General features: G+C 37.0%; 1 protein-coding gene across 7 annotated transcripts in view; it reads right to left on the bottom strand.

Annotated features, from left to right (window-relative positions):
- Positions 1-73: 73 nt before the first annotated feature.
- NBR1 (NBR1 autophagy cargo receptor) overlaps positions 74-20,187 on the bottom strand; it is a 31,727-nt gene continuing 11,613 nt past the window's right edge. For 5 of the 7 annotated variants that reach the window (XM_031966347.1, XM_031966349.1, XM_012548247.3 and 2 more), the window contains 17 exons: positions 17,054-17,272; positions 16,780-16,854; positions 16,235-16,449; positions 15,300-15,467; positions 14,941-15,150; positions 14,322-14,481; positions 13,934-14,224; positions 10,790-10,939; positions 10,044-10,119; positions 9,417-9,527; positions 9,021-9,185; positions 8,729-8,887; positions 7,165-7,579; positions 6,288-6,382; positions 5,176-5,233; positions 2,581-2,686; positions 74-1,949 (listed from right to left, as the gene is read on the bottom strand). In XM_031966347.1, coding sequence (XP_031822207.1) covers positions 1,776-1,949; positions 2,581-2,686; positions 5,176-5,233; positions 6,288-6,382; positions 7,165-7,579; positions 8,729-8,887; positions 9,021-9,185; positions 9,417-9,527; positions 10,044-10,119; positions 10,790-10,939; positions 13,934-14,224; positions 14,322-14,481; positions 14,941-15,150; positions 15,300-15,467; positions 16,235-16,449; positions 16,780-16,854; positions 17,054-17,272 — 2,847 coding nt within the window. In that variant the 3' untranslated portion in view covers positions 74-1,775. The remainder of the gene's footprint in view (positions 1,950-2,580; positions 2,687-5,175; positions 5,234-6,287; positions 6,383-7,164; positions 7,580-8,728; positions 8,888-9,020; positions 9,186-9,416; positions 9,528-10,043; positions 10,120-10,789; positions 10,940-13,933; positions 14,225-14,321; positions 14,482-14,940; positions 15,151-15,299; positions 15,468-16,234; positions 16,450-16,779; positions 16,855-17,053; positions 17,273-20,187) is intronic. The other 2 variants (XM_031966350.1, XM_031966352.1) reach the window with 2 other exon arrangements.

Raw genomic sequence — 20,187 nt, 5'->3', positions numbered from 1 at the left:
CCCCGCCCCCCCCCCCCCCCCCCCCCCCCCCCCCCCCCCCCCCAACTGTTCCCTCGGATCAACCAGCCCAGGCTAAGAGTTTAAGCGACCTTTATTAGACTATTTCAACAACAGGTTGCTTTACAGCTGCAGAAGTGCGTGGCCCAGCCCCGGTGCGCCACCTGGACCCCCACCATAAAGCCCACGAGTTGCTCAAAGGGCTTTTTCTGCAAACAGCAAGTCTCAGGTGCCCTGATCGTCGGCCCTTTGCCTAGGAGCCCCTATAAAAATACGTTTTAAATAAGAAAATGAGCTTCCTAGCCAATCTGCATCCCACGGCTTTATTTAATAGCATTCTGGGTTATACTGTAAATAATTTTTCCTTATTCACGGCTAATGATTGATTATAATCATCCTGTTAATTATAAATACCAACCAGGTAAATAAAATAACACTATTCAGCAACCAATCCCTCCCACCTAGAATCAAATACCCCGGTCAGGGGGCCAGATTTTCCATTGTCTTCGTAATGAATATTTCAGTAATTTTTCTAAAATGTTACATCCTTCTCCCTTCTCAGACCACACCCAAGACTGACTGGAATCCAAATGGGGTTAAATGGGATTAAACCCAAACCTTTAACTTCATATCCTGAACAAGATTGTACTGCTGAACTGTTCCGTAACACTTTGCAAAATCCATTTGTGTATCAGCCTTTCTCCATATTTTATTGGCCCAATTAGGGATAGGGGGGCCCAATACTACTTCTCACCGGTTTCTGTTAGAAGAAAAGTACTCCTGTGCCACATATTCTCATTTATCCATTCCAAACTCCACTGAAATACAGGACCCTGCCTTTCTCTTTAAAAATATTCCTATTTCTCTCCTCCTCTCTTGCAAAATAAGAGGATCTCTCCATTATCATTACTTAGGGGGAAAAGGTAATCATTAAAATTTACCTCCCCACTATAATCTACTTATGTTAGCAAAATATTTTGTTCTACCTATTTTTCTTAAAAACTTGTTCCTTAAAGAAAAAAGCATGTAAAATGACTACAATTGAATGCTACTCAGTAGGTGCTGGTAAGGTAATTAACTCTTTCTACCTCTTACACCACTAAAATCCAGAAATGAAAATGGTGGTTATTCTTTAATATGTTACCGGGAATCTTTGGAAAAACAAGAATTTCCAGTAACTGCTATCTATCTATGTAAGGAAGTGATCTTTTTTTTCCTTCACCAAGTATACTTTATATGATAATAGCAGTACTAGGCTTGGGGTGTTATTTCAACACCCATGAGTGAGGCTGCCCTTTGAAAGTTAAAGGAGCTCTAAGACTAACTTAATAGCAGCCTAATCTTTTCCCAGGGGCTTTCATATTGAATTACAACACATCAAAACCAACCAGACAAAAATATCAAAACCAGACAAACATACTCAACTTCAATACAAGAACAACATTTGTTCTAAATAAAGTTCAAACCATAGTCTTCAATGCTCTCTAAAAGGGAGAAATAGGTGGGGAAAGAAAGAGTCATTAATCCAAATCAATTTTTAAATTGTCTTCCTACTAATCCAGTCTAAAGTAAAAATTTAAGTTCTGGTCTTTGATTGGATCCAAAGAATACTGTGATGCAGGTGATGAAGTTGCAACGATGAACTACATATCAGACTCTTCTTAAAAATAAGGAAGCAAGGTCCTTCTACCCCACACCCCAATAACAGAATAAAGTCATCTCTGAGCAGCAGGCTGAGTTATTTAATACAACAGTTCCCTCAAGTCGAAGGCAGCTCCTCAATAGCGGTGAGTGTACCAGTCGTTATTGTTGATCTGCAATAATTCAGTCACAACCTGCAGGACGTTATGGTTGTGCTTCTTCAACAGCCTCAGGTTCAGCTGCCTATCGCAGAACCCCATTTCAAACAGATGGGCCATCAGGACTGCTGTCTGATCTTCAGAAACTATAGGCTGTGCACAGGCAACAACAAAATCATTCCTTTACAATTTAATCAAGCATTTTCTTCATACATTCTCTGTATACCTCTAGCACATTCCAGACATCTTTTGAAAACACAATAAGTCCCCTTTGAGTCATATGTGTAGCAAAGAAAATTGGGGGAGGGGGGACATGGGGAACCAACAGACAGTTCATCTAGTCCAGTCCCCTCATTTTAGATGAAGAAACTGTGGCCTAGGGAGTTTAGTTGATGTATTCAGATAGCACAGTAAGTGGCAGTAAGACTCAGGTCTTATGATCCCAAATTCAGTATTCTTTCTATTAGAACATACTGTGTCTCAATATTTCAGAAGAGGATAATTCAGAAAGAAATAGGAGTTGGCAGTTACTCTTTAAGGAGTCAAGAGGGAAGAAAAGAAGGAGCTTTGGAGATAATATTCTTTCAAAATAACGATTATGAGGTGGAAAGGAAGAAAAAAAACAGAGGCTGTGATGAAATGTGGCAAAAATTCAGACAGCTATCCAAATCTAGATAAAGAGCTATTTAAGAACATTTCTTTCTTAAGGCCTTTATGGCTTTTTATAATGATATTGGGAACTGGTGACCTGGGCACAGTTAAAGAAAATAACACACACACTGACCTGAGCAGTGACTGGTGGCCCTGCAAATAGGGCCTTATAGGCAGAAGCAGCAAAAGACATAGCACCCTTCACCAGCCCTCCAGTAATGCTACTCCCATGGTAGTACCTGTGGAGGAAGGACCAAATTATCTCCAACAGATACAGTAAACAAAAACCATCCCTTTAAGATACTCTAGATTGCAGATTCCTACAAAAGAAAAAAAAGGGGAAGGGGGATTTCTTCAAACACACATATACACACACACTCCCTCAAAAGAAAATTTAATTAGGTACCTCCCTATCTGTTTTTCAAGTTCAAATTTTGGTTCAACTCTAGGGCTTAGTTTCACAGTTGTAAGAATTAAGTACTAAAGAAATCAGATTCTACAGGGTATTAGCCCCACACCTATACCATGTACATACTGGGAAAGAAAAGGGAAGAAGAGAAGAAAGGGCAAGTGGCAGTTATTCTGAGTTAATCTAAGAGAAACACCTCTCAAAAAGTACAAGGAAAAGCCAACTCTGATGCTAAATTGGTGGAAATGTAAATCAACAGAACAAACCAATAGAATTCCCAAAGGGAATTCAATTCAACAAATATTTAAGGATCTTTTGCATAATGAGTATTGTACTAGTACTGTGAAAAAACACATTTTAATAAGATTGGAGTTTTGGGAACTATGAACAGAAATGGAATATTAGTATGGACAGTACTATGGAATTATGACAGAATAGGAAAAGGTAGTATTTTAAAAGACCAATAAAAATTCCTTTAAGTTGGAAAAAGGAAAATGGGAAGGTATTCCAGTTCTAGAGAAAATTATAAACAAAGATCCTGTGAGAGGAAAAGTCAAGTTATGTTTTGATGACAAGCAGTCCAATCTGGTATGAGGACAGAGCTTTCCCCCCCACCTTTTTTATTTTGCTGAGGCACAGTGTCTGAGGCTGGATTTGAACTCAGTTCCTTCTGCCATCATGGCTGGTGCTGAGGATAGAGCTCTTGGAAGAGAACAGCTACAATCCTAGACAGTAAATGGCCTTGAATAGGGAGCCACTGAAGAATTTTTAGCACAACAGTCATATATTAAATTTATACATAAGGAAAACAAGTATGAAAGATGATTTTCAAGGTAAAAAGAATAGATGTAGAAACAATCTGTCAGTAAAACTATTGCTATTAGTACAGACAGTTGGCAATGAAGACTATATAAGAGGGTGGTACTGTGACAAGATATTAAAGGATAAGAGTTGAGAAAGATTCCAAATTCTTTATCAGCAAAAATTAGTAACTAATTGGATACAAGAGGCAGAGAAGAGCCAAAGACATATCAGTTTCAAATGTGAAAGCCAGGAGGGAACAGTGATGTCACAGATAGAAACGTGAAGAACAAGTTTTTAGGGGTGAGATAATCTAAACTGTGAAAACATTACATTTGGGGTGCTGACAGATGAAAATCAGGATGTCCTACAGGGCAGGGGAGAGGTGGAGAGAGAACTCAGCAAGGGGTCAAACCTGGAGGCATAAATGTAGGAGTCATATGCATAGGACAACTAATTGAAACTCCACATGTGAAAAAGACAATTGAGTATATATATACGGATATATGTATGGATAGAAAATATATGTTTATATATGTGGGAATATGTGTGTATATATGTGTGTATATAACTACATATGTATAAACAAATATATCTTTTCTTAATTATAGCTTGCCTGTGGTTTGTGGGGAGGGATGAAAGGGGGAAAATAATAAAGTAAAAAAAGTGCACAGAAGAGGGCAAAAGAACAATTTACAAGGAAGTAAAGAGAAGATGGACACTCATGAATACACACACACACACATACACACACAGAGACAGTGAAGAGGTTGAGGACAAAACCATGTAGAAAACAAGCCTTAAGATGCTATGAAAAGGAAGAGCAGTCAGTGAGAGCAGAGAAGAGGAAAGCAAGGGATAGGAGGGAATCTGAGGTAGGGAATACATGTTCTTCTGAGACAGGAGATCAGAGTAAAGAATAATGTTGACAAATGCAGAAGAGAGGAATTGAGAATGTACCCAGCAGGTGATCTCAATGTTCTCAATGAAGTAAGAGGCTAATATCGATTTTAATTTGAGAAATGAGGGCATAAGTAAAGCCAGGAGTTTGAGAGAGGAAAAGGTTTGCAAATTTTAATCAATTTTCCTATAGAATCATTGATTGGGGGAAAGGGGACCATGTCTTCCAACCCCTTGTTTTACAAATAGGGAAATTTATTTGTCAAAAGTCACTCAGGCAGTGAAGGTTTTGACTCCATATCCACTGCTTTTGCCATTGTACCAAGAGACCTTCCTGATCTCTATCCTGACCACAAGAATATGATTGTATGTATGTGCTGGGAGGCACAATGAGTGGAGGATGTTTCTGGTTTGGGAAGGTCTAAGGTCTTGCAAAATAGTTTTTCTTTATAAATTCAATTAATTGCCCAACCATTTTAAAAGAAATGGAAAAGTGAGAAAAATAATGGATTGCTTTTGTTGTTTTCTAGGCACTGGTGCAGACACTCTTTAAAATGGAAATTATACTAAGGGCTATCCAACTATTTCTGAAGGGGAAACTATGTAAGATTCAATTACCTTGAGTTTTCATAGTTCTTCTGTCTATTATTTACAAGTCCTGATGAGGCCCTGGGCTCTGAAAGCAAAAGAATTATTGGTTACAGATACCCACAAAAAGATGGTAACGAGTTCCCCAAATTCCCTTAGTAACTATTTGGGGAACCTAAGCATTGTTTTCCCCTCTAAGGTAAGTATTTGGAAAATTCTGTTGATTTAAAAAATGAAAAAGAAAAGGTATCCAGAAGACAAAGCATCTAATAATTGAGTAGATTTCCCGGGGGAGGGGGGGGAGAGAAACTTCTGATCCTGTCACATAAATTAATGCTCTAAATATTTTAGACCTGCACAATACTCCATTACCTCTTTAAATTTAATAAGCCTAAGTTTGGGAAGAACAGAAATAAAAGTACAAGAAACATTTAAAAAAAAAAAAAAAAAAAGGTCAAATTCCTGAGACAACAGAATAAGATAAAAAGATTATTTAGCATCTCTTCCTATTGAAAGTAGTAAAGAAACAAATATACCATAGAGTATAGCACCCTCCAAAATCTATAAAAAAATAAGGGGAGAGGGATGGGTAGACAGGGAAGCAAAAACTGAGGAAGAAGACAAGGGAGGGATCCATGGATTGGAGGAGGTTAAGTAAGAGGAAGGCAAGTTAGGAACAGAACTAAAACAAAGGGTCAGTAGGGATAGAAAAGATATGTGTGTATGTGTGGGAATACGTGTGTATATGTATATGTATATATCTACATATGTATAAATAATATCTTTTCTTAACTATAGCTTACCTGTGGTTTGTGAGGAGGGATGAAAGAAAGGGGGAAAATAATAAAGTAAAAAAGTTGCACAGAAGAGGACAAAAGAACAATTTACAAGGAAGTAAAAGAGAAGATGGACACTCACGAATATAATTTCTTCTACCAATATATATACTTTCTTGAACTGGTATTTGTTGTTATATATTTTGAATCCTCCCTAATGTGTGGGGCACATGGCAATGTTCTCTTTTGTTTTGTATTTCTTTTCTATTTTTCTTTTTTCTTATTCTGTTTCTTTAAATAAAATAAATTTGGAAAAAAATTTTTAAAAAAGTAATAAAGAAGAAAAAAGCACAAACTCATCAGTACCTCCTCTTACTTGATCAGGAACTGGAGAAAATTCTTGAATGGTAACTGGCAAATCTGTTTCTGCAGAATTAATATTCTGAAGAGATGAAGGACTGCTTCCAAAAAATAACATTGAAATGAAATGTGAGATACCCAGAGATGTAGTGAGAATAAACTCAGCATAATACATATGTATGGGGAATGCTCTAACCTTGGTTTAGGGCAACTTAGAACTTGGGGCTCTCCATAGGACTCACAGTTAAGTTCTAATAGTACTGGCTTTCTTTTTCAGATAGTGCTCATGATACCTTTACCTCCTAATCTAGCACATAATAAACAATGATTGAATGTTTGCTGAATTGAATATGTATTAAATAATGACAAACTCTAACTCCCCCCTCCCTGAAGTTGATATAATTATAGTATATTCTTGATTACTTTCCACACTAATTGAAAGTGGATAATATATAAATAATTTATATGTTTGCTTTTTAAATGCATTATGCTTTTTCTAAAATAGATTTAACTTTCTGATCAATACATTGCTTTTGCTAATCTATTTTCACTGCTTCTGTGAAATTTATGCATCTGTGAACCAAGTAATAAAGGTGAACCCCATACCAGATATCAAAAGGAAAGCTAGCTGGTAAAAACATTCTTAGAGATATCTGAAGTAGATATACAATCCACACAAAAAACTACCTAAATCTGCCTTTAATTTAATGTTGGCTAAAAATTTTTTAAAGTTAAAAATCTCAAGTGATACTTGAAAGTATAGCATCGATATCCATACTGTGCCAAGTGGGAGGAAAAATCTGTTCCCATGGTGAAGAAACATATTTCAAGATCTGGTTGACCTCCCTTCAAGCATCCAGCTGAGGGGGGAGGCAAATGATACCTGGACAGCTGTCTTGGAGGCCCCACCAGCTCTGGTGTCAGAAGCACTGCATCTAAAGTCTGTGATGTTGTCAGAATATCACTGATGCTGTGCCCTTGCAGCTGGTTTTCCCCTCTATCAAGCCCTTCATAAGCCTCAGCTGGCTCTTGCTCAGCCTTGACCACTTGTTCTATTTCCATGAGCCGTTCTAGGCCTGGCTGTGAGAGAGCAGAACTATACATCGACTCTCCTAGGGGACGGCTTGTATCAAAGCACTCAGGCAAGATGATGATGTAATCCTCAGAAGAAGCAGAAGAGCCCTGACTTCGGACTTCATCTTTAAGTTCTTCTTCCTCTTCCTCTTCCTCCTCTACCAACTGGATAGTGTCCTTTTTTTCATCACTCCTCAGTCTCTCCTCAGGAAGAATGGAATTCGCTAAAGAATGAAAGCAACCAACTTTTAGTTGCTAGCCAGAGCAAAACATGAGGGGAATTCAAGTGGGGATGGGAGATCAAGCACAGACTATCTAGTGGCAGAATCAGGGTGATGCTCTAATCAGGAGAGAGGACTAGAGAGAGAACCATCACAACTCAGGAAAACTAGACAAACACAATTCAAAGAAACATGACAGAGCTTAAAACAAGAAGCAGCCACCTGCAAGGGGAAGGGCCATCACACTATTACTGCTCTGAGACAGGAATTCAAAGCAAAAATCTGCCTGCTGGCTTGCTGTAATCATCAAAAAGTTGGAAAACAATTCTAGATAGTAAGTCCTGGGTGACCCCATTTAAATAAGACTACATTTATTATAATGAAGTTATTATAATGAAAAATTATAATGAATTTTAAGAAAGTCACCCTTACTAGAGATTACAGGTTAAATTTTTTTGTTGTTGTTGAGGAATTGGGGTTAAGTGATTTGCCCAGAATCACACAGCTAGGAAGTGTTAAATGTCTGAGGCTAGATTTGAACTCCGGTCCTCCTGACTTCAGGGCTGGTGCTCTATCCACTGTGCCCCTCAACATTCATTTTTGCAAGGTTTTTTGTTCCAGATTTTTCTTTCCCTCTCTCCCTCTCTTAGCTCTTCCCTCCTCAAGATGGCAAGCAATCTGACATATAATCCTTTTAAACATGTGTCCATATTTGTCATGTTGTGATAGAAAAATCAGAGCAAAAAAGGAAAACAGGAGGGGAAAAAACAAACCACAAAAAAAAGGTAAAAATACTACACTACCATGATCTACATTACATCTCCATAATTCTCTCTCTGAATATGGAAGGCATTTTCTATCCCAAGTCTCGGATCCCTATAATGCTAAGAAGTTAAGTTTATCTATCACATAATGTTCCTGTGTACAATGTTCTCCTAGGAACTCAAAATCTTACATAAATGAATGTTGAAAACATCTTCATATATAATTGGAAAAATATAATACTACGGAGGGAAAAAATATATTTTTTTAATTCTCCTTGCCTATGGTTGCTGCCATAATTCCCTATACTACTCTTTAGGAACAACTGAACAAATGCTTTACAAACTTTACAAACCCCAAGACCTCCTCTGAAGAGACCCATGGACTCACATGAGGATTTCTCTTTGCTGAAACCATCTGACTGGGCTGGCTGCCTCTCTTCAATGAGCTGGGGCTGTGATTCTCCTTCTAAAGAAGAGAACTGAGTTCTGATGGTTTCTTCACTCTTGATACCATAATTAAAGTTGTCAGGCAACATATGCAGAGAGCCTAATGAATAAGCAGGAGTTTAATTATAATCAAAATCCTTTATCTTCACTATCAGTGGATAAGATACTTTTTTAATCCTATACTGTCACTAGAATGACAGAAAGGAGGGAGCAGAAGCTATTGAGATACTCACTCTGCAGGGATTTGGGTCTTCGAGGTGGATTATGGTCAGGAGCAGCATCCAAAGTAAGGGAGCGGATTACAGTTTCACAAACAAACTGGGTCCCACTCAGGTCTTCTTCACCTTCTTCTGCAGGAACGGTGTTTTCAGCTTTAGTCTTTGATGCCATTGTGGAATCTGAAAAAGAACAAATGCTTGTAAGCATTTTACACTTAACACATCCATAAATTTCAATCCAATTTATATTCATCACTTGTGCTACTAGGTCAAACAACAAACAGCAGCTCCCAATGTCATTGACAGTAAGGATTATGCGGTACAGAAAAACTACTCAAGCACTGAGACAAGTTCAATGGCAATAGCAGAAAATATACATATGTGAGAAAATATAAACACATGTTCTCTTACCAGGAAGCACTTTAAATCCTGTCCCTTCACTCTCCTCTTGTATCTGTCCCAAACCTGGTTTCTCTATCAAAGGGCTGTCATGTGGTAGAGGAGACATGCAGGGGGTCATATCTGAAAAACAGAGACAAGAAAACAATCAACCAAGAAAAAAGTATCATCTTTCAAACATAAGTTATTAAGAGTGAGAAATAGTCATAAACCCCTCCGACAGACTGACAGACCAATGTAGGAAATACCAGAAGCAGACAAACATCTGCTTAGATGTCAACGACAGAGGTAGCCAACTATAAATCCAAATACAAAAGAAAAAATAGATACAGGCTCTAGCACAAAGAATCTAAACAGAACCATAATACATAATAATAATAATTTCCATTCAAGGCAGGGAAGGCTCACAGGTATATAAAATAGCCTCTGATAAGACAATGGGTGAAAAGAAATCCCATCTCTCAGAACTAGGCGTGTGTGACATAAGACTGGATTCTAGAAAAAGGGACCAATATGCAAAATGTACTTTCTTAGTCAAATACCAAATTTCATAAAGCCTTAGTTGCAGTACCCATGTACTTAGCAGCTGCCTATGAAAAAAAAAAAAACAAAACAAGGTGAGTTTAGTGGCATTCTTACCAACTGGGGTGTTGTGGGGTACTCGCTCTAGCTCTTGAACAATGTTTATGTCTAATAACTCAAATGACAGCAAATCCTGGAAAAGAACATGGGCAATGTTAGTAGGGTACCCATGCTGGTACCAAAACTTCTCTCTGCTCAACAGCCTGCCCAGAACCATATAGCACCATATCCCTCGAGACTCCTCCCTTCTAATGCATGACACTTTTGACTGAAGGAGAAAGACTGAATTGAAATTGAGCTCTTAACTCTTCTAAGGAAGAAGATGCAATGGTGGTGGAGAGGGACTGACCATGTGACAAGAAGAGCAACTAAAGGAAGTTACGTGGGGGTAGGGGATAACGTCCCAAATCCAAGACAAACTTTAATTTTGCCATTTTCACAAGGGGGAAGATATCAGTCATGGGTTATGAAGGATCTCCTAAACAGGTTAACCTATGGGTGAGTCTACATGGGTCAGAGTGAATACAGTCTTTATTTTTTCAAATCAGGACTAAGCCAGCCCCCTTTCTCTTAATATCTTTCTTCTCTTCTTTTCTTTATTTTGGCTGAGGCAATTGGAGTTAAGTGACTTGCCCAGGGTCACACAGCCAGGAAGTGTTAAGTGTCTGAGGCCACATTTGAACTCAGCTCCTCCTGACTTCAGGGCGGGTGCTCTATCCACTGTGCCATCTAGCCACCAACAGAGTATACAACTTCCCCAGGTCTCTCCTGGGCCCTGCCCTTCAAAGAGCTGACTCTTCCACCTGCGCAGTGAGGAGGTCCACAGATGGGATGTAGAGCTCCCTCTCACTAGGAACACTTTTGATCTTCCGAGGGAGGCAAGTTTCTGCTTCCTCTGTTGATTCAATCACTTCGTCGATCTGAATTTCCTCTTTAGCAAGTGAGAAAGTTTCCTGTGGAGACAAATAAGATGAACCTCAGACCCCCACTAGAAATTTATTAACAGAATAAAACTGTTTACCCTTACCCCTCCCCCAAAATTTAGAAAACAAAAATGAAAGCTATTAAAATAGAGTAATTGTCTAGTGAGAGTCCCCACATCAAAAAGACAATTTAATGAAAGTAAACAAAGAACAATGTTCTCAAAGCTACAGAAAACCACAGGTCAGAACAGGCTGAGATTCGATTCCTCTCAATATTTCAGAATTAAATTATTTTCATTAATGCTCCTAACTTCATAGAGAAGCAAAGAAATTTAATGGCCAATAGAAACAGGACAGCTTTGAACATGTGATTCTACTGATGTGGAAGTTGATTCTTCATGTCTAGGAAAATATACTTCCATAGTCACTTAAGAGGCTTCTAAGTCACCTTAAAATACCTTCTTTATTCTGAGTAACTTAATGGTTTGACAAACATTTACTAAGGACTTAGTATTTGTATAACACTATACTAAGCACTGGGAAAACTACAAAACTTAGATAAGATATGGTTCCCAAGTTTATAAAACATACTGTTTAGTAAGGGGATTAAACAAAATACATATCTAGAATACACAGTATATATTAGAATGAGGCAAAACTTGCAGGGCCTTCAAGCATTCTCATGGGGTAACAGAGTAACTATCAATCCTAGTTTGGGAACCTCCTGACAGAGAATTGCATCTTGAGCCGGTTCTTGTGATTCTCAAGTGGCTTTTATCTATTTATCTGAAGTCAGGATACTCTCAAGTTAACCACACAGAATAATTTACACATTTCATTTCATATCATTATGCACAATCTACTGATTAGCATGGTTTGTTTGGGGAAAAGGCACAAGATGAAAATGTCTCAGTGCCAGGAATGGCCTAAGCCTGCTTCCTTAAGAACTAATGGATAGTGTAGCATGCCTACATGGTGGTTTGTTGACAAAATTCATGTAATATGTGATATCATTCAGCTTGAAAAATAATGCTTCTGCTTTGAATTCTTGATACTGCAAAGAAATTCTTTATTAGAATGACAGAAAGGAGGGAGGCATATCAAATACGCTAGCTGTTCTAACTCTTCCTTTATCCTCTTTTCTGGTTGTGCTCTTCCTTTTAAAAACCTCCACAAACAGGTAATTTCTGAGAACTACTGATTTGTATTGCAAATGTCCTTAGGAAATATGTAAAATAATAATTTTAACAAAAGAAATACCAATATTTTAAAAGTCAAATATAGATATTTCAAAAATTTAACTTAATACTTATAACTGTAATAAAAGAATGTTGAAGTGTATTAGAGACTGGCAAGATATGGTCCACGGAATCACCTAAAAATTGGACATGACTAAACAGCAATAAATGGGAAAAGGATCCACTGTGAAAATATATTTCTGGATTTGGTGTTTTCTTTGGTTTTACAAAGTAACTTGAATTTTTAGTATTTTCTATGTAATATGGTAAAAATTTAGAACGATTATAATAAATCAACAAAATGGGTTAATTCTCTGAAAAAAAGTGGTTAAACAAAGTGCTATATAGGTAAGGAATTTGTTATTAATGGTATAAGGTAAGGCCTTCCTGGAAGAAGTGGCATTTAGAAATGGACTTAAGAAGAATGGAAAGGAATTCAATATGTGAAGGAAGGAGAAAGAGAATTTCAGAAATAAGAGAACCGTATAAACAATGGCATGGAGTCTGGAAAATATGGGGTATGTCTGGGGATAGTTTGTCTAGAGCATTAAGTAAATAAAAGTGAGTAACTGGAGCCAATGGTAGAAAGGAAGTGAAAGCCTTGAGTGTAAAACAAAGGGATCTGAAATTTACTTAGCAGGCAACTGGAAACTGCCAAAGTTTTTTAGCAGAAGAATGACGTAGGCTCTTAGGACTGAGAGCCAGAAGATAACTTCGAAAAAATGCAAACCAAGAGTTCTTAATCTAGAATCAGTGGTTTCTGAAGGGCCATGAATTTGTAAAGAAAAAAAAAAATTATATCTTTATTTTAACTAAAAATGTAGCTTTTTCTTCAATTACGAATGTAAGCAACAAACATTATTCTAAGGAATCACTAGTTTCACCAGGCTGGCCTAAGGAATTCATAGCACAAAAAATGTTTCAAGAACCTCTGAATTAGACCAATTTCCTCTTCTGACATAAGATAAGCCCAATGAGAGATTAAATGACTTGTCCATTAAACTATTATAAAAGCCTCCCAAAGTGCTCTCTAGTCTCTCCCTTCCCCAATCCATTCTACACAAAGCAGCCAAAGAGGCCTAACGCTAACATGTTAGGCCCACCTAAAGAAGCTTTAGTAGCTCCCTACTGACCCTAGGATCCTTTGTTTGGATTTAGAGCTCTTCATAACTCAGCTCCAGTCCACTTTTTCAGACACCTCCCACCTTATTCCTCTTCCCACATTCCAGACTTCTCTCACATATTCTAAGTCCTGACTCAATGAGTTGGTAAAGATTGGTCTGGTTCCCAGGTGCTCCAAAACTCCATTTCTTTGCATCTTCAGATTCTTTCAAAGTTTACCTCAGGCCACACCTCTAATCTCAGGCCTTAATGGATTTCTCCAATGACTTAGTCCCTCCTTTCCCTCAACCCACCCAAACTAATTTATATATATTTTGTTTCTATTTGTATATAAGCTGGGGGGCACAGCCTGGAGTTAGGAAGACTCATCTTCCTGAGTTAAAATCCAGCATCAGACACTGTGGGACTCTGGGTAAGTCACTTAACCTTGTTTGCCTCAGTTTCTTCATCTGTAAAATGAACTGGAGAAGGAAATGGCAAATAATTCTGGTATCTTTGACAAGAAAACCCCAAATGAAGTCATGAAAGGTTGGACCAGACGGAAACAAGAACAGCAAAAAAACTACATACATACATACATATATATATATATATATATATATAAAAACCACCATGAGAACACCCGGCAGGAAAAGGTATGGGGCCAAATCTTGTTAATACTTGCCTCTTGCTGACAGGAGAGATCATCAACTTTATTTGTGCTGAAAGAGACTTTTTCACTGTCTTCAAGATTTTCTCTAGTTGGGAAAGGGTCCACAATGATGCTGCACCAGACCCTGGGCCCAAACTGCTCACCCTTGTGAGAAAGGCGCCAGTGTGAAGTGTAGGTTCCCTCCAAGGCTGGGGCTATGAATTCAACAGACACAATTCCTACATGGCCAGCCTTTAAATAGGGCACCAAAACATCCTTCTTTTCAGTAGAAGCCAAAGTTAGGTTTCCCCACATAAATTTCAGCTGAAAAAAAGAAAACAGGAGAATGAAGAAAAATAATCAAGTAAGCCCTGTTACATTTTAAATTCATGTTCTATGTTAATATCTATAAAGAAAATACCTTTGTTTCTGCACTCCATTTGACATTTCCTGTATTTTTCATCCTCCAGTGTTTAATAAATTTGGTTCCTGGTTGAAGGTGGGTCCCATCTGGCACATTCTCATCTACAAATGCTGCACTCAGAGTTGGCACAACTGGGGCACAAGGTTGCATAGGGAGCCTGTACACAGATAAGGATAACTATCTATTGATTTTCTTACTAATACAGTGTTTTGTAAATACCCAGAACAGTGAACAAAGAGGCTATCCTTGGCTCTGGGGATTTAATGAGAGCCCTTCTCAGCTGTTTGTTTTAATTCACTCAGAAAAAAAAAAGAAAAGAAAAAAAGGATACATTTGAAATTTGACACAGAAAATTAACATTAAAGTAGCTGTAAATAAAACCACCACAAAGTCAGTTACTTATGATTTCTCTGCTGCATTCTTCCAGCATACAGCAATTGTACTACCACTGGTCCACAGGAATGACAGCATCTATTTTGTACCCTTAATGACTGAGCTTTCCTGGGAAGGGTTTTTGTACTTTCAACAATCATCACAACAATAAAAAATAAACAATACAACATAAAACTATTCAAAACTCTGAGCATTTTAAAGAGTTTGGAGTCTAGAAGCTTACATCAGAGTGCTTGAGTGAAGGAGGCTCTCTGGCCTACCAAGGGGTGATTTGGGACTCTGCAGCCCATGGATAGAGTTCCACAGATGAATCTTCCTATGAAGCTTAAGCTGTTTCTTAAGTTCCTTAACTTCTGCCTTTCTCTGTTTCTTCTCAGCTCGCAACCTTTGCTTTTCTGCCTTAAGAAAGTTCTTGTCCATCTGCTTCTGGAGCCTATAAAATGAGAGATTAACAAAGTCTTAACAATAACCCTTTGGAAATTAAGAAACAACCCTCACCTCCACCAATGAGAGGCTATACCTACACAGTTAGCAAAGTTAAGCTGACAGACCAAGTGCCCAACACCACATCCATGGCCTTACCTGACTTGCTCCAGAGCAGCTGGCAGACGAGGAGGGGAGAGCTTTGTATGAGTATATGTTTCAGAAGAACCCATAATTGGCCTCCGTAGTTTCAAGAGAATATGGTTAGGATCGTGGGCATATGACCCTGCTTCACACAATTCACATATATTATAAGAGGGACACAGGCTGTAGAAAGAAGAATAAATCACATGTTTAACAAAAGACAAGTGCAAAAGGAGGAAGAACTACAGAGTATCAATGACCAGATTTCTGTGTTAACTGAATCATCACAATTTAATTTCTTACCTCCCATTTCCCCAGGGCTAATGTCTACTCACGTCTATTTCATAAGTTGTATAAAGGACAAATGACAAATATGAAAGAAAACCCTCTGAACAACTTGGAAATTGCCCCTAAGGCCATGTTATGATGATTGTTATTTTTTTTTTTTAACATTGGTAGTGGAAACTCTGACCACTGTATTGATACCAAGAATCAGAGCATATCTAGCCAAAATAATCTATGCAATCTGGCAAAAGTTAGAAAGAATCCTTGACTGGAGTCATGAGGTCAGATATCTACATTGACTCAGTCTCACCAGTCCCTAATATCATACAGACCTGACTGAATCTTCTGCTAACTTCATCATCTTTGGAACACATGGAAAAAAGCACAACTGATATTTTCTAAGCCAGGATTTCAGTATCCAAAGCTCAGAGGTGAGGTATTAAAAGCTCAACTTTTCCTACTCATACAATACAAGCAGAAAGCCAAGAAGGTCAATATTTTATTTAATTGCATATCCCATAAGCATACCATCTCTGAGATATGTAAAATTTTTTATGTCCCTTAACATCTAGCAAAGCATCCTAAAAATAGTATTTAATAGCTATTTGCTCAATTTTTACCCTAAGGTAAATAACAGATAGCAATTCTCTGCTCTTGCTGCTCACCTACACTGGTAACGTATGCCAATGATTCTTCTCTGGCAGTTGCTGCAAGTCATAAGCCAGTCACACTGGTTTCCTGGCAACGATAGTGCTTCTTCTGCAACAGGCATGGATAATGCTGAGGAACAGGATTCCAAAGATGGACCCTGGAGGACCAGCTTCTCCCTTAATTTCTGATCAAGTTTCTCAACCGTTTCTTTAACCACTTGCTCTCTAAACTGAAACCAAAACAAGAAAAATAAAGTAATCTTGGTATACACAATGGGAAAAGAAAGAATGACACCAAATTTAGCCAAAATCCAAGGCTCTCTGGCTAAATGAATCAAACACTCAGCAGAGAGGAATTCCTAACATAGCTAATTTGGTTCAAAGAAAATATTAAAGAATAATCTCAAAGATTAAGACCTTGGATATCCTCTTTTTGGGCTTAGAGATTCTTCCTTTTTACTAACTAAAAGATCTTCTCCCTCCCTCCCCCAACCCATTTGTCTCTTCTGTCCCCCAGTTTTTGTAACTCTTGTATGAACTGTTACAGCAAACATACTCACCGTCTCCAAGTACCTTGTGAACCAGTCTGGTGGCTTATCTTGAGGTTTGTCAGCTTCACAAGGAGTGAGTGAAAGCTATAGTAAGAAAACACATCGTAAAATCTGTTCTGTTTGTTTTTTTAAATTAGATATGTCAAGAAATAAGGAGACATTCCCCAAACCCAATAAATATTCAAGGAAAGTCATGTGAATACATCAAACCTTGAACAAATCACAGACAGTGAAGCAGAAAGAAGAGAAAAATTCTCAGAAGTCAGATCCATTTCCATCACACCTGTGCTGTGGGCTCCTCTTGTGTTTTCATCTCTGATCCCAGGGCTCTCACCAATGAAGAGTAATGTGCAAGTGGCTTCTTCCCTGCTCGGACAGTTGGTCGTTTTTCAATTCCAGGTGGATCCTGTGGATGCTTGTAACCAGGCTGTGGAGTTTCATCTACAGTGGAATGTCTCTCATAGACATTCATCTGCAGCTGATTCCCTTGTTTAACTGCAATCTAAGAAAACACATTTTGAGAATGAAAATAGTTAAGTGGCACTGCTATCCCAAATGGCACCCAAAAAAGAACACAAAATGATTCATATTGAAAAAAATCAGGATCTGTAGTTTTATAAGAAATTAAATACCACATGCAAAATTACTTCTCTTATTTCTTTGCCAAACATGTCAATTATCAAAAATTTGCTATTAAAACTGAATACAAATGTAGATTTGCCAAGTTTTAGAAAATCCAACATAGTTTTTCATTGGTAGAATGTTTCTATTGACTAGAATTCCATCCTTTCATATTTAACTAGTCTTAAAAATCATCACGAAACCACCCTAAATCCTAACTTGTATTAAAAATCAGTCATGACAAGGGAAAAGGTTTCAGAAAGACATGGCAAGTACTATATAAACTGATGCAAAATGAAGTGAGAAGAACCAGGAGATCATTGTGCACAGCAACAGCAAAGTTGTAACAATGATCAGCTGTGAAAGACTTGGTTACTACAATCAATACAATGAATCAAAACAATTCTAAAAGACTCAAAATGATTGAAGTATAATTTTCTCACTTCTTGCCTTTTTTGGGGAAGTATGGTTAAATATCTTTTACATGATTTTACATATATAACTGATATAGTTTATCTTCTTCATGAGTTGGGAGGGGGGCAGCACAGAGGAAGAGAATTTTAAATTCAAATTTTAAAAGAAAAGATGTTAAAAGTAAATAATAAAGTAAAATATTAAAAGAAAAAAAAGATCAGTGACAAATGATATCTAGACAGCTGGAAGTTTCTTCCTGACATCTAAGGTCCTTTTCCCCCCATGGGAAAGTGTTCCCCATGGAACACTAAAAAGGCAAATGTGCTTAAGTGGTCACCTGTCTGACATAATTTTCTCAGAAAAGTTTCTAGGCCAATACACAAAAAAGATTGGAAAAGAGACTTCCATTTTAATATAAAAAATCAGTTTCACATAATGATAATTGTACATTATTGATATCTATTAACTAAAAAAATAGTAATAGCATTTACAAGTTTAAAAATAATAATAAACATGTGTATTACTTATTCTATCAGTAAAAAAATGTATTAGCTTATTTTAACTTCTTATATTTTACTAATTATAGAATCATTTGATGGGATGGCACCTTTGTAATAACTCTATAGTCCTCTAGGAGTCAGCAGCCAACAGAGGTTGAAAAGCATTGCTTCAGACTAAAAACATTCATTCAACGTTTATTTCTTACTATGGGTTAGAGGTGATAAAAATATATAAGATGGTTTTTACCCTTAGGGAGTTACAACATAGTAGGAATGATAATAGATATTTAGAGCTTGTTGTTATTTAGTCATATCCAAATCTTTGTGAGCCCATGGACCATAGCATCTTGTTATCCTCTACTATTTCTCAAAGTCTGTCCAAATTCATAGATTTGTTGTTTCCATGATAATATCTATCCACCTCATCTTCTACCTTCCCCTTTTCCTTCTGCCTTAAATCTTTCCCAAAATCAAGGTCTTTTCCATGAATCCCATCTTCTCATTATGTGTCTAAATTATTAAACTTCAGCTTCAATATTTGACTTTCCAATAAGTAACCTGAATTTCTTTAAGTATTGACTGATATGACTTCCTTGCTGTCCAAGGGACTCTCAAAAATCATTTGAGAGTACATCCCATTTAAAAATTATTAATAGGTTCCAGAAAAAATCCAAAATGAAATAACAGGAGGAAATTAACCCAATAAAAATTGTTAGATTATGTGCAAAAGGCTATAAAATTGTGCACACCCTTTGATCCAGCAATATCATGACCAGGTTTGTGCCTCAAAGAGATTTTAAAAAAAAGAAGAAAAAGGGAAAGGACCTATTTGCACAAAAATATTTATAGCAGCTTTGTGTGTGTGTGTGTGTGTGTGTGTGTGTGTGTGTGTGTGTGTGTGTGTGTGTGTGTGTGATGGCAAAGAATTGGAAATTGAAGAGGTATCTACCAGCCTGGGAATGTCTGAACAAGTGTGATACTTGACTGTGCTACAAGAAATAGCGAGCAAGGTGATTTCAGAAAAACTTTGGAAAAACTTAACATGGACTGATACAAAGTGAAGTGAAAGAACCAGGAAAACAACACACTCAATAAGAGCAAAATTGTATGATGATCAGTTAAGCATGACTTAACTATTCTCAGCAATACAATGATCTAAGATAATTTTAAAGGACTCAAGATGAAAATGTTATCTACCTTCAGAGAAAGAAATGATGGAATCTAATTGCAGATCAAAGCATACTATTTTTCACTTTGTTTTTGTGGGTTTGGGGTCTTTTTGGCCTGTAGTTTCTTTCATAACATGACTAATATAGAAATATGTTTTGCATGATTGTATATGTATAGACTATATAAAAATTGCTTATTTAAAGTAAGAGAGAGAGGAGAATTTGGAACTCAAATTCTAAAAAAAATGTTAATTTTTATTTTTAATTGATAACAAAAATAAATTATTATTTAAAAAACTATAATAGAGATCAATGCTTCTCTTTTGGCTAGTTTTAGACCCCAGGGTAAGCATCACTTGGAGTAAATACAACAGGTTCACTTCATGAAATGATTCAGAATAATCAATAAACATAACTTCAATAGACTGAATTACTTATTAATACATTACTAATTTTTAAAATGTTTATGATATAATTATACTACTTTGATTAAATACAAGTAAATTTAAATGCATTATTGAACTTAGCACTTTTTGTTACTACACATTTTCTCACTCAAAGAACACCAAGAATACTGGAAATATTAGAGCCAGAATATCCAGGCTGCCTCACAAAAGTCCAAAATTCTATTATATCATGGTTGTATGAGATTTTGTAGAAATTCAATTAAAACTATGTCAGATAACCATGAGAAAAAAGCCATTTTTCAGTTA

The sequence above is a fragment of the Sarcophilus harrisii genome, chromosome 4, assembly GCF_902635505.1.
Source record: "Sarcophilus harrisii chromosome 4, mSarHar1.11, whole genome shotgun sequence".
Classification (NCBI taxonomy): domain Eukaryota; kingdom Metazoa; phylum Chordata; class Mammalia; order Dasyuromorphia; family Dasyuridae; genus Sarcophilus; species Sarcophilus harrisii.
The sequence above is the reverse complement of the archived record's forward strand: the minus strand, read 5'-3'. Positions and strand labels throughout refer to the sequence as shown.